At 41.3% G+C, this 12104-nt stretch overlaps 1 protein-coding gene across 7 annotated transcripts in view; it reads left to right on the top strand.

Moving 5' to 3' along the window:
* TNIK (TRAF2 and NCK interacting kinase) overlaps positions 1 to 10976 on the top strand; it is a 407321-nt gene extending 396345 nt beyond the window's left edge. For all 7 annotated transcript variants that reach the window (XM_010835247.1, XM_010835246.1, XM_010835244.1 and 4 more), the window contains 5 exons: positions 1376 to 1476; positions 3708 to 3857; positions 5625 to 5784; positions 6033 to 6172; positions 8317 to 10976. In XM_010835247.1, the coding sequence (XP_010833549.1) occupies positions 1376 to 1476; positions 3708 to 3857; positions 5625 to 5784; positions 6033 to 6172; positions 8317 to 8400 (635 nt within the window). In that variant the 3' untranslated portion in view covers positions 8401 to 10976. The remainder of the gene's footprint in view (positions 1 to 1375; positions 1477 to 3707; positions 3858 to 5624; positions 5785 to 6032; positions 6173 to 8316) is intronic.
* Positions 10977 to 12104: the final 1128 nt, after the last annotated feature.

Here is a 12104-nt window from a genome sequence, read left to right as displayed (position 1 = left end):
AGTATATATACTTATGGCTGATTCATGTTGATATTTCAGAAAACAGCAGAATTCTGTAAGCAATTATCCAATTAAAAATAAATTTATTAAAAATTATTAAATTAATAACTTATTTATAATTAAATAATAATTATTAAATTAATTTAAATAATTAATTAATATTAAATATATTAAAAAATAATCTGCCTTCCAGTGCAAGGGGCACAGGTCCCATCCCTGGTTGGGAAACTAATATCCCACATACCACTCTGTGCGACCAGTAAAGAATTAAAGCAACTCCATGTGTATTGTCTTAGGCTGTTCAAGATGCTATAACAGAATATGACAGGCTGGGTGGTATATGAACAACAGGAGTTTATTTCTCAAAGCTCCAGAGACTGAAAAGCTCAAGATCAAAGTGCTGTCAGATTCAGTGTCTGGTGAGGGCCTGCTTTCTGGGTCATAGAAAGCTGTCTTTTTTATTACAGCCTCACATAGTAGGAAGGGAACGGTATGTCTCTGGGGTCTCTTGTTAAGGGCACTAGTCCCTTTTAAATTTCCAATAACTGGAATCCAAGTTTGAATAATAAGCAAACGGCAGACATTCTATCTCTACCCATTTGTTGATTCTTCTGCCATCTTGCCATACCAGCTCTCAGCTGCTTACATGTGAGTGAACATAAAAGCCAAGTAAGGAAACATGAAGGATTTTTATACAGATTCTTCTTAAAATAAGTAATTCACATCTAGACTTGGTGGTGAGAGATAGTCCTAACCAGTTACATCTTTAGATAGAGCTTTCAGCAGGAAACAAAAGGCCCCAGGTATTCTGCAGACAAGTTCACTAAAGGAAGTTAAATCCATACCTGTAAGAATATCCCACACTGGAGAGCTACAGTGCAGGAGACCTGGGTTCAATCCCTGGGTTGGGAAGATCCCCTTGGAGAAGGGAAAGGCTACCCACTCCAGTATTCTGGCCTGGAGAATTCTGTGGTCTGTATAGTCCATGGGGAAGCAAAGACTCGGACACAACTGAGCGACTTTCACTTTCAAGAACATCCCACACCAGAGCACTACCCTCAATTAGGGTGACATAGAGTGATGTGTGTGTGTGCGTGCGTGCCTGCTCAGCTGTGTCTGACTCTTTGTGACCCCATGGACTGTAGCCCACCAGGCTCCTCTGTCCATGGGATTCTCCAGACAAGAATACTGGAGGGGGTTGCCATTTCCATCTTCAGCGGATCCTCCAGACCTACGTATCAAATCCTCGTCTCTTGCATCTCCTGCATTGGCAGGCGGGTTCTCAGGTTCTTTACCACTGAGGCACCGGGAACCATTTATCAACACAGAAGCTGGAATAAATTAATAAACTTAACTCATAATGTTTCTATTGCAGTTAAATATGAAAGGATCAAATTCTTGGTGATTGCCTTAAAGAATGCTGTGGAGATATACGCTTGGGCTCCTAAACCGTATCATAAGTTCATGGCATTTAAGGTAAGTAGACATGTGATTACCTAACAAGGGCTTGTTTCTGTAGGTTTCCACCAGGTAACACTGCTCTATCTTACACAGAGACTTGTACCAAGTTTTCTATATAGAAAAATTCTCTTTTAAAAGTGTAGGAACCCTTGTTTGTTATTCTAAAAGTAAAGACTGGGTATTATCAAATGCTATTAAATTAATCAAATTAAAATTTGGGTGCACCTTCCTCCTCCGTTTCAGGTCTACGCACCATCACCTCTAAGTGGCATTTAATAGGGAATGGTTACCGGGCAAAGCATTCATTGTAATATTAGACAATGAGATTCATTATACCCCCACCTAAGTCTGATATTTCTTCTGAAAAAGGCAGACCAACAGCAGCACTGTATTTCAAGTTTGAACTGAGTCTGTTAATCTTAAAATCCTCTTAAGCCTTTTTGGTTTAAAGTCCCTAAAACTCACTTGATGGTCATATATTCCCATTGCTATTGGACTTCAATGAAGTGAATACTGAATAGAGTCACATGTGGAAATGGCCTAGTTCTCTGCATCCTTCAATTTTCATTGCTTTTTCATTTTTTATCTTGTCTAAGTCTGTACTCACCGTGGTCGCCTTGATCACTCATGAGAATCAACAGAAATAGTATCAAGTGATGCTGGTCCCATTGACTTCAGCTCATGAAAGCTGACCCCCACATGCCAGAAGGACCAGGACTTACCGGCAGTCTGATGTTTTCAGAGATACACAGTCTATCCATAGCCAGTGTTAATTTATCTTCTGTTCATTCTTTCTCTCTGCCTACGTCTCTCTCTTTATATCTCCTTGGCTCTCACTTTTCTCCCCACCTTTACAACTCTCATCTTTCTTTGACCCTTTACGTATTATTTCTTGCCATTTAAGCCATGTGAGGGCAGAAGCTGCCCTGGGAACATTATGAGCCCCTCTTCAGGGCCAAATCACCCCAGTTCTGTCTTATTCTCTTAGCAGCACAAGGAGTTCACTTGTGATGTGCTCAGGAAGGTGGGTTCATCGATGGAAATGGGCACCCCTCCATAACCCCACATTTATGGAGAAGAATTTTTGGGCTGCATTAAGTTAGTAATAACACTTGGGATGACTCCTGAAAGCTACAGTGGTGCTGCTGTTCTGCCAAAATCCTCTTTGCAAAAGCTTTTCAATCAAGGCCTGTTCCAGTTCTGAAGTTACTGCCATCAGTGTACAAGCCAAAGTGCAGAACTGATGGCAGAATGCTTTGTTCAGCAAACCATGCCCAGCCTGGAAGGAGGGACGGGCAAGGCAAGGACTTGAATAGGAAAAGTCTAGAGCTGGCAGGAGGTTGAGCCCTCCTATGGGACAAGGAGATTTGGCTCAAACATCCCATACGTGAAAATGATGTTAGTAAAAAAGGAAGGAGGAGTCTGTTAAGCGGCCAAGGCACTTGTGGTTTCACAGATTCTCTCCCAGATTTCCAGGCCAGTACAGGTAGAGTGGGGTTGAAATAATGGCAGAGGAAAAGGAGGGGAGACTGAACAGTTACCTGTGGCTTGGACTTCAGTGTCTCCCACACAGAACTTTGACAGCTGTGTCTGGAGCTCTTTGTTTTCTTTCTAGGTAAACCCAGCTAACCAATGTAAGCCACAAGTCTTGAGATGTACCACCTCAACCTTCCCTCTCTGTTGGTCAAACCCAAGTCTCAGATCTCCTTCTTAAGTCTAGAGAAGGTGCTGATCTGATGGGCACTCACTCACCCAGGACAATCAGAACCAGAGCAGGCATGATAACTCAGAACAGGCTTATTTAGCACAGAACTGGCCCCAGCTGACCCCCTCCCCAGACTGTCCCTAAACAGTTAGTAGCCATGCATGGGCCTGGCTGTCACTCAGGAAGGAGAGGGGCCAGAGAGGTGACCGGACCTTCTTGGAGAAAAGGCCAGATATAAACAGGAAAGAACAGCAGTACCCAGGCACCATATGTTTAATATATGATAACACTATCAAAATGGACAACTGTAAACCAACTTCTCTTCCCTGGAAGACAAGGGGCAGAGCAAGGGGCACGAATGGATGCTAGACTCTTCCTCCTAGAGCCAGAATATGACTAGCTCTAAAATTGAAAGAAGGATTTCCTAGCTTTTCAATTTAAGAAAAGTCAGACGTGAACTTCCACAGGAAATAGCTAAAGGAAAAATCTATTAAGATAATGTCTTTGCATGATGTGGACTCTCACAGGGTGATTTTTAAAGTCTTTTGCAGATCTCCAGCACAAGCCACTGCTTGTTGATCTCACAGTAGAAGAAGGTCAAAGATTAAAGGTTATTTTTGGTTCACACACTGGTTTCCATGTAATTGATGTTGATTCAGGAAACTCTTATGATATCTACATACCATCTCATGTAAGTTCCCAAAAGCAGACTGTCAAGACTCTCTGACAATCTGCACGTAGAGATTTGTTTTTGTACATTTGTAGTGAAAGTCATGCTAACTTTTACTAATCAGTAAAGCAGATAGACTTTTAGCCTTCACCAAATAGATTATACTTTTCATACATAAAGCATGTAAATTTAACTAATTTTTACAGCTGCTTGAAACTGAGTAACATGTAATAGCAATTATTTGCCATTTACGACATGTTGTTTCCTTGGGTTTTATATTAAAATACATATGATGTTTTCATTCAAGGGCACAAATTCTTTTTTTTTTAAAGCATGAGTATAATAGATGAGCTTCTATTTTTACTTTGTGAAGGAGATTGGTTCATTTTATGTGGAAGAAGGCCACTGGTCCTTTTTCTGCTCTCGTTCCTCTCTTCAAGTGGAAGGCAATGTCATGTGGTAAAATCAGACACCCTCAAGCACATGCTCTGGCTCTAGCATGTGTTCGCTTTGCAATAATGGACACGTTGGGCAGCCTCTTCGGCCCTCAGCTTTCACATCTGTGAAATGGGCTAAGAGGACCTATCACATAGGGTTATCATCGTCATTAAATGAGGTGACGCATCTAGAGAACATGGCACAGGGTCCTGCAATTTGCAGTATTAATATTACTATCCTGACACATTGCCTAAAACATGACTTTTTAAGGGAAATGCTGCCCATGGTTTCATGTAGTAGGAGAAGAGCAGTTTAAATTGTGTCTCCCATATGTATACAGTCCCAAGGCTAACACACAGTAGAAACTAGTCATCAACAAAGTCTGAGATTCAGTCTGTTGCTGTTTGGTATTTTAAAGAGTTTAAAGACTTTACTCCACAGAAGCACAATTGAAAAAAGTTATTTTAGTGCATGACACACGCACATCATTTGTTACCACATTGCAGCTTTTCCTCCTGTGTGGTCATGCACACGGACTCACAACCCGTGCTCTTTTATGAGGGACCAAGCCACCCCATGATCATCCTCCAGCCCCTCGGTCATGTCCACCCTGCACTTACTGGATGGCCATGACACTCTCCACCAGGGGGTCACAGCAATCCCATGTCTGTCTTCATACAAGTCAGTCTATGCTTATTTGAATAGTATGATTCTTTTTAATGAATGGTAATTTAAAATTTTTTTTCTCAACAAGCCATTAATTTAGATTATTCTTTTATTTAGTCACCTAGATAAACAATCTGTACGGAATTTTCATAGCCTATTTTGGTCCCATATAGCCTGTTTCTAGCATATTCAGCTGGTTTGCACTTTTCCTCATCTTTTTTAAAAGTAGACAGAAAACACGAGATTTTTTCAATGTTTATGAGAATGTGCGCAAATCCCAATTTTACCACCACGTGCTAGTACAGCTTTGGTCAAGATACAGAACCCCTCTGAGATGCAGTCACTTCCCCTGTAGACAGAAACACCTACTGTGCGGAGCTGTTCTAAGGCCCAGAAGTTACGTATGTAAAGAGCCCATGCTTGGCACAGGGCAGCTGCTCTAATGTTGTAGTTGTTGCTTTTAGGAACAGATAAATTGGATTCTTGACTTCATCCCTAAGTTTGTATTTACCAGGGTATTTGGCAGGTCAGTGGTTAAATTAAGCAAAGCAAAACATCGGTCTCTAGAGTGCAAATGGAAAAGAGAAATGAAAGAACTTTTTTTTTTCAATTCTTAGAAGTTAATAGTTAAGATACTGTCTTATTTTGAAAAAGAATAATGCCTGGCCTTTCTTTGTCTTCTAGATTCAGGGCAATATCACTCCTCATGCCATTGTCATCTTGCCTAAGACAGATGGAATGGAAATGCTTGTTTGCTATGAGGATGAGGGGGTGTATGTAAACACCTACGGCCGGATAACTAAGGATGTGGTGCTCCAATGGGGAGAAATGCCCACGTCTGTGGGTAGGTTAACCATTCCTTATCTCCTTCAGCAGTTACACCCCCCAAATGAAACGAAAGTCAAGAAATGTGAAACAACCATTTGATTCCACCAAAAAAAAAAAAAAAAGTCTGTGAATAACACTTGTAAGACTTGCTTTGTCTGTTTATCTCAAGTCGTTTGTCATTTTTGTGGTTAAGATGTGAACAGATGCTGTGAGTTATTGCCCATCTAATGTTTTTAATGCAGTTTTGGAAATTCCTTTTGACAGCCTACATTCATTCCAATCAGATAATGGGCTGGGGCGAGAAAGCTATTGAGATCCGGTCAGTGGAAACAGGACATTTGGATGGAGTATTTATGCATAAGCGAGCTCAAAGGTTAAAGTTTCTATGTGAAAGAAATGATAAGGTAAATCCGTTTCAACATTTGCATTAGTGTTTGCATTTTAAGAGACCACCAGGTACCTGTGAAACCTTCATTTTCCTTTATACTGATTTGAATCACATCTGTGTTAAACAATCAATATTATCTTGAAATGGCATTATTTGGTTTGACTCATGTGAACCCTCAAAATATACTATTCACACGTCAAAAAAGACATGAAAACATCTAAAAATTTCTTGTAAACTCTCAGTAACTCGTGTGGCCTGCAGGCCTTAAGATGACTCAGCAAATACCCCAAATTCTCCTAAACACTTAGAAGAGTTGGCCCATCATTAATCATTTCACAGAGAGTCAACCTTATACTCCACATTTAGACTTTTCACAGAATCACTATTGGGGCATAACCCATCACATTATATTCAACTTTAAGTGTAAAGCCTGTGACATGTAGAAATATAAAGTTTTTGAGAAGTGTCACCCATTCCTTAAGGAGTGCACAGTCACAAACTCAACTAGTGCCATGTCCCGTGTCATTCCAGCCGTGTTTCTTCTGAAGTGTCATAGGGGGACTGTTTTCCAGTGAAACTGGCGGTGTTCGTCCGGCATGAACATTCGCCCAGAAGGGTATTCTTCCCCCTTGCCCTCCCTGTAGACTCACGCAGAGTTCTCAGTAGCTAAGCTATACTGTATTTGTGAATTCATCCTTTGTGACTATGGTCAGTTTAGAAATGCTGTCCCCCAACTCAGCCAACGTAAACATTTATAGAAAAGAATGTGATGGGTTGAACAGACCTACGTCTCTTGGCTCTCTCCCATTCCCTAGAAGCCAGGCTGATCTTAGTATGACCCTGGAGCAGCCAGTTAATCTGACGTGGTGTGGTCTGGGTGGACAACAGCTGGGGATGGCAAGAATGGTTTCCAGGGCCTCATCAGAATATGCCAGAAGACAGACCTGACCCCAAGTAAAATTCCAGCCCCCACCTAGTCTCTGGGGATCATAAGGCCAGGACTGATCTAGGCACGGACCCCCAAACTCTAGAAGCCCTTACTGCAAGCCCTGTGCACACCCTCAGGAACAGTCTGAGACCACACCAGTGTCAGGGCCCTGAGGTTCAGAGCCAGGGCACACGGAACTTGGAGAGCAGCAGCCCTTTCCTCCCCTTGTGTTTCCACAGGTCCTCTGTGCTTCCCCCTGTGACCCATTGACCCCACAGTAGCTTTACTAACATATGTAGCATTAGCTGAATGACACACATTTCCACAGAGCTTCCTAAGACGTTGTTGGGAGAGACAGCAATGTTCTTCTAACCAAGTTGTGGAAATGAAGTAGCAGAGACTTTATACTAGTGACAAAGTAAATGCCTTGGACCAAAGCGTGGTGTCGGCTGATTCTTAAAGGACTCAGCCAAAGCACGTAACATTATTTTCCTAGGCAGCGGTTCATGGATGTTCGGCTCAGGCAAGCAGTACCCCAAATCTTGCTCCCTTCTCTCAGTTGATAAAATGATTTAGCAGACCCAGACCTAATGGACTGTGGTTCTCCTTATGAATGCCATGATCTTCAGCCTAGGATATGCCTTCATCATCACATCAGCAGAGAAGCCAAGTGTTAACTCTTGAAGTGCCAAAGTGAATAGGTATTAAACACGTTATCCTATCCGACTAGAGCCACTTGTTTATTTGTTTGTTTTTTTAATTGAAAAATGAAGCTGTATAGTAGTCAGTAGGCCCAAAATTCTCTCTTGACTTTCATTCCCAAAGTCTGCCCTCTTGTCATTAGGAGAGAGGTGAGGGGAGCCCCTGTGACCTTCCAGAAATTAACAAAGGACCTGTTGTGTTCTTGACCAGAAATCCAGCATATTATCCTAGCACGAAACTCCCTTGTAAAAAGTGAGCACCCAAAGGGTTGTTGCAAATCAAGATGTAGTCCCTTCTGGGTCCCTGAAGGCCAATACCATGATAAGTAATAGTAACCTTATAGGAATAAAGGCGGGAATGCCTACAGAGGATGCAGTGTATTAAAAGATGCTTTAAAAACACCAGCCATTGAGTCTTAAGAGCTGACACATGGCAAGGATAGGACATGTGAGAGAAAAATGGATGGACGGTTGAAGAAAAGAGGGAAAGAAACCATGCAGTTGAACTAACTTCTTTTTAATTTCAAACAGGTATTTTTTGCATCCGTGCGATCTGGAGGAAGTAGCCAAGTGTTTTTCATGACCCTCAACAGAAATTCCATGATGAACTGGTAACAGAAGAGCACTTGGCACTTATCTTCATGGCGTTATTTCTAATTTAAAAGAACATAACTCATGTGGACTTAATGCCAGTCTAGAGGCAGAATCAGAAGGCTTGGTTGAACATACTGCTTTCCCCTTTTCCTCTCCCTCCACCCGTCCCGATACAGTCCATCTTTCAATGTTGCAGCCTGGTTGAGAAGGAGAGAAAAAGGTGGCAGGAATTTCCAGGAGATCCCCAAGAATGCTGCGTTGTCTATGGACGGAGATGGACCATGTGCCCTTCGGAGTTAGGGATAGAAACAAATATTGTGTGCTCTTGTGATTAAGCTGTGTTACGGTGGATTTTTGAGTTTTGTTTTGTTTTTTACCTTTTTTTTTCTTTACCCCCTTACTTTGTAAGAATGGGGAGAGAATGCATACTGAGAAAGTGTCTGTTTTTAATTCTGTCTGCCTGCTACCTTTAAGTATATGATATGTTGTTAAGATCTCCAACTTCAAATGGTGAGAGACAGCACAATAAATGTACCTTATCTCTTTACACTGAAGGCCATAACTACACAGTGGGGTAATTTTAGAACTCTTTTGCCTTCACCAACCCAAGAGGTTGCTTTTTGATAGCAACTGCTAATGAATTTTTAAAAGAGAAGAAAAATACTAGTATTCCCCTCTTTTGGGAAATAGATTTTAAATGGCTAAACTACTAGCCTTAGACTAATAAAATCAACTACCATTTTTGTGAGTCTGGCAGGCCCTATTTTATAGGGCCCTGTACAGACCAGAGTGTGTCTCACAGGATAGTAGTGCCATTGAGTTAAGTTGGCTCTAGTGAATGAGGGACTCTATATACAATGTTGCCTCAATGATTACTGCAACAGATCAGGGCAAAAGATGGGATGACAGAGGGGGTCAGATGGAAAGAGCTTCTGGAAACAAGCTAAAAATGTATATATATATACACACACACACATTTTTTTTTCAAATGCACAAAACTTCCCAGCTAGGAAGTCACTCTGTTTGGGCTTCATTAGGAGTTAAGACCTTGTTCTTTCTGGGAATTGGAGAATCGATGCCATCCAGGCTCTAGTTACTCCCAGCTTCTTCCTGAGGGTGCCACTGTCTCAAGATGAAAACTGTGACTGAAAAAATAATAATAATAAATGTTTCTGAGCTGCCTGTGTTCTCTCTGGGTTGGTGAGAGAAGGGACTAGACTACTAAGCCTGCCTGGGACCCAGCAGGCATCATTGGTTCAGATTTTATAGAACTTGAAAGCAAGGCTTTGGCCGAAATTCTGAGACCCTAATCATTTTACCTTCCTCCAAATTACCCAACATCCGGTAAACAGCGTTTGTGCAGAGATATGTATGTATTTCGTTCAGGTTGACTTGTGTCCTTATAAACTCTTCCACAGATGATTTGAACTTTTGCGTGACTGTCTGGGATTTTTTTTCCAAAGCTCCGAGCATGGCCGCCTGTGGTATCAAGGTGTTGCGAAACAGTATCTGTGTTGCGCTTCCTGTTTTAACCTACCTCGTTTCGTTCGTTTCGTTTCACTGTTCATCACAGCAGTGTTATCTCCAGGAGACATATAGAGAGCTCAACTGGCAATCTCAGGGGTATTTCGCATTTTTAAAACAAAACAGTAGTTGACCAAATTGTTCTTGAAAAATTGAAAAAAAAAAAATCCAACAGCAACAAAACTAATGTGGCTTGTTTCTGGAGAAAACAATTACTGTAAACAGATCCAAAACCAAAAAAATCTATGAGCCTACTGATTTTGCCTAAATACATGAGCAGCTGATGTACTATTAATGAGAACGAAATACACATTAGGAAAACACCGCCATTTAAATCTGGTGGCTTGGGCAAGGGTGGGGGACACGGAAAGGAAACTACTCTAGTTTTTGAAGTGGCTGATTCTACCCCTCCTGTAAAGGTGGTTGTCATTTGCATTTATTTTAAGCAGGTAACACACAAATGGAATTGAGGATTATCTTCAGGCGATCACCAAGATGTCCTCATTGTGGTCCCTTTAGCACTCAAAAGCAATGAAATCCTCCCGTTCTCATTTTTACTGCTAAGGTTCTGCTGCTGAACAATACGATATTCGCAAATTCCATGCCACAAATTCAGCAATAACGTTTGGGATTGAATAGCAACTACTGTCATGGATGCTGACATGGACAAGGCACATTGATTTGGGTCTCATCTCCGCATGTGATTGCCACCAGCTCTTTATATTGCTGCTGTGGTATTTTGAACCAGAAGCTTCTTTAAATTATGTTGCAAACTGATCTTTGTTTTATGTTTTGTTCCGTTTTGATTTCTAAGTGATAAGTTCGAAACACACAGCTTTAACTGATTTTTTTTATTGTGGGATTTGGGGTACAGTAAAGAAATAAAAGGGAATCATTGTGTTTAAACATAAGGTAGTTTGTGAATGTATTTTTTAAAGTCTAGATTCATTGAAACAAAAAATCATAAGAAAACAATATTAATGCAGTCTTGTTTACAGTATGTACACTGACATGACATAGACCATGAGCTTTTCTGGTGCCAAGAAAAATAAAACACAGACGTTAACCATCAAGCCATGCTTTTTATATTTTTGTACAAATATTTTACACAGAGTACAAGGCAAAACCAAATTTAAAACAGCCCCCCACAAATCTGTGCTCCTTAAAAGATTTCTAAAGAATTCCCTGAAGCTTTTATCTCGAAAAATACATTTTCCTCTATAAGGACAGGCCCTAGCCCTGAAATACTGGAGGCCTAGGTCATGCAGAATATTTCAGAATAACTGTTCTTGTGGCTCATAACAATTACCAACATTTCAGTTTGCCTTAATTCTTTTTTTTTGTTGGCAGAAGGAAGCGAGTGGTTGTGCTTTTCATCCCTCTTAATATCATCTTAAAAATAAAATGAGCCAGTTTTAGAGATAAAAAATCCCCTGTGAGAAAAACTGAAACTAGTTTCAAAGCTAAAAAAGTTTTTATCAAGATTTGTATACAAAGAGAAATGGAACCCTCCCTCCCCCAGAGTTTCACTGCTGCTGCTGCTGCTAAGTCGCTTCAGTTGTGTCCGACTCTGCGACCCCATAGACAGCAGCCCACCAGGCTCCTCTGTCCCTGGGATTCTCCAGGCAAGAACACTGGAGTGGGTTGCCATTTCCTTCTCCAGCACATGAAAGTGAAAAGTGAAAGTGAAGTCGCTCAGTTATGTCCCACTCTTCACGACCCCATGGACTGCAGCCTTCCAGGCTCCTCCGTCCATGGGATTTTCCAGGCAAGAGTACTGGAGTGGGGTGCCATTTTCTAGTTTCACTAGATCATTTCATTCCCTGCTACTCAATGTGGATGACCATGCAATAAAATCCACTTTGGCTGCTTACACCACAGTTGTGGGCCAGGGTCTGTCAGGTGATTGTCATTGCTGGGTGCTAGTCAGGGACATTAGCAAGGATTCCTCCATGCAGTGCATAGTGGGAGCAGATGACCTACAAGATCCTTTAAGATGGGGAGAGTTCTCCCCATGCCAGTTACATTCAGATCGTTGTCCTTGCACACAAGGTAAGGAAAGATATCTTGCACTAAGTGCCACCCAAAATCTAATGACTATTTAAATAGAGCTCATTTTTCTTGAAGACTTTCTAACAGAGCCTCAAGAAGACCAAGGGCTATTTCAACAGTGTAGATTAAGATACAGATGACATCCCACG

The sequence above is a fragment of the Bison bison genome, unplaced genomic scaffold (assembly GCF_000754665.1).
Source record: "Bison bison bison isolate TAMUID 2011002044 unplaced genomic scaffold, Bison_UMD1.0 scf7180017864040, whole genome shotgun sequence".
Lineage (NCBI taxonomy): Eukaryota > Metazoa > Chordata > Mammalia > Artiodactyla > Bovidae > Bison > Bison bison.
Note: the sequence above shows the minus strand (reverse complement) of the source record. Positions and strands in the feature narration are given on the sequence as shown.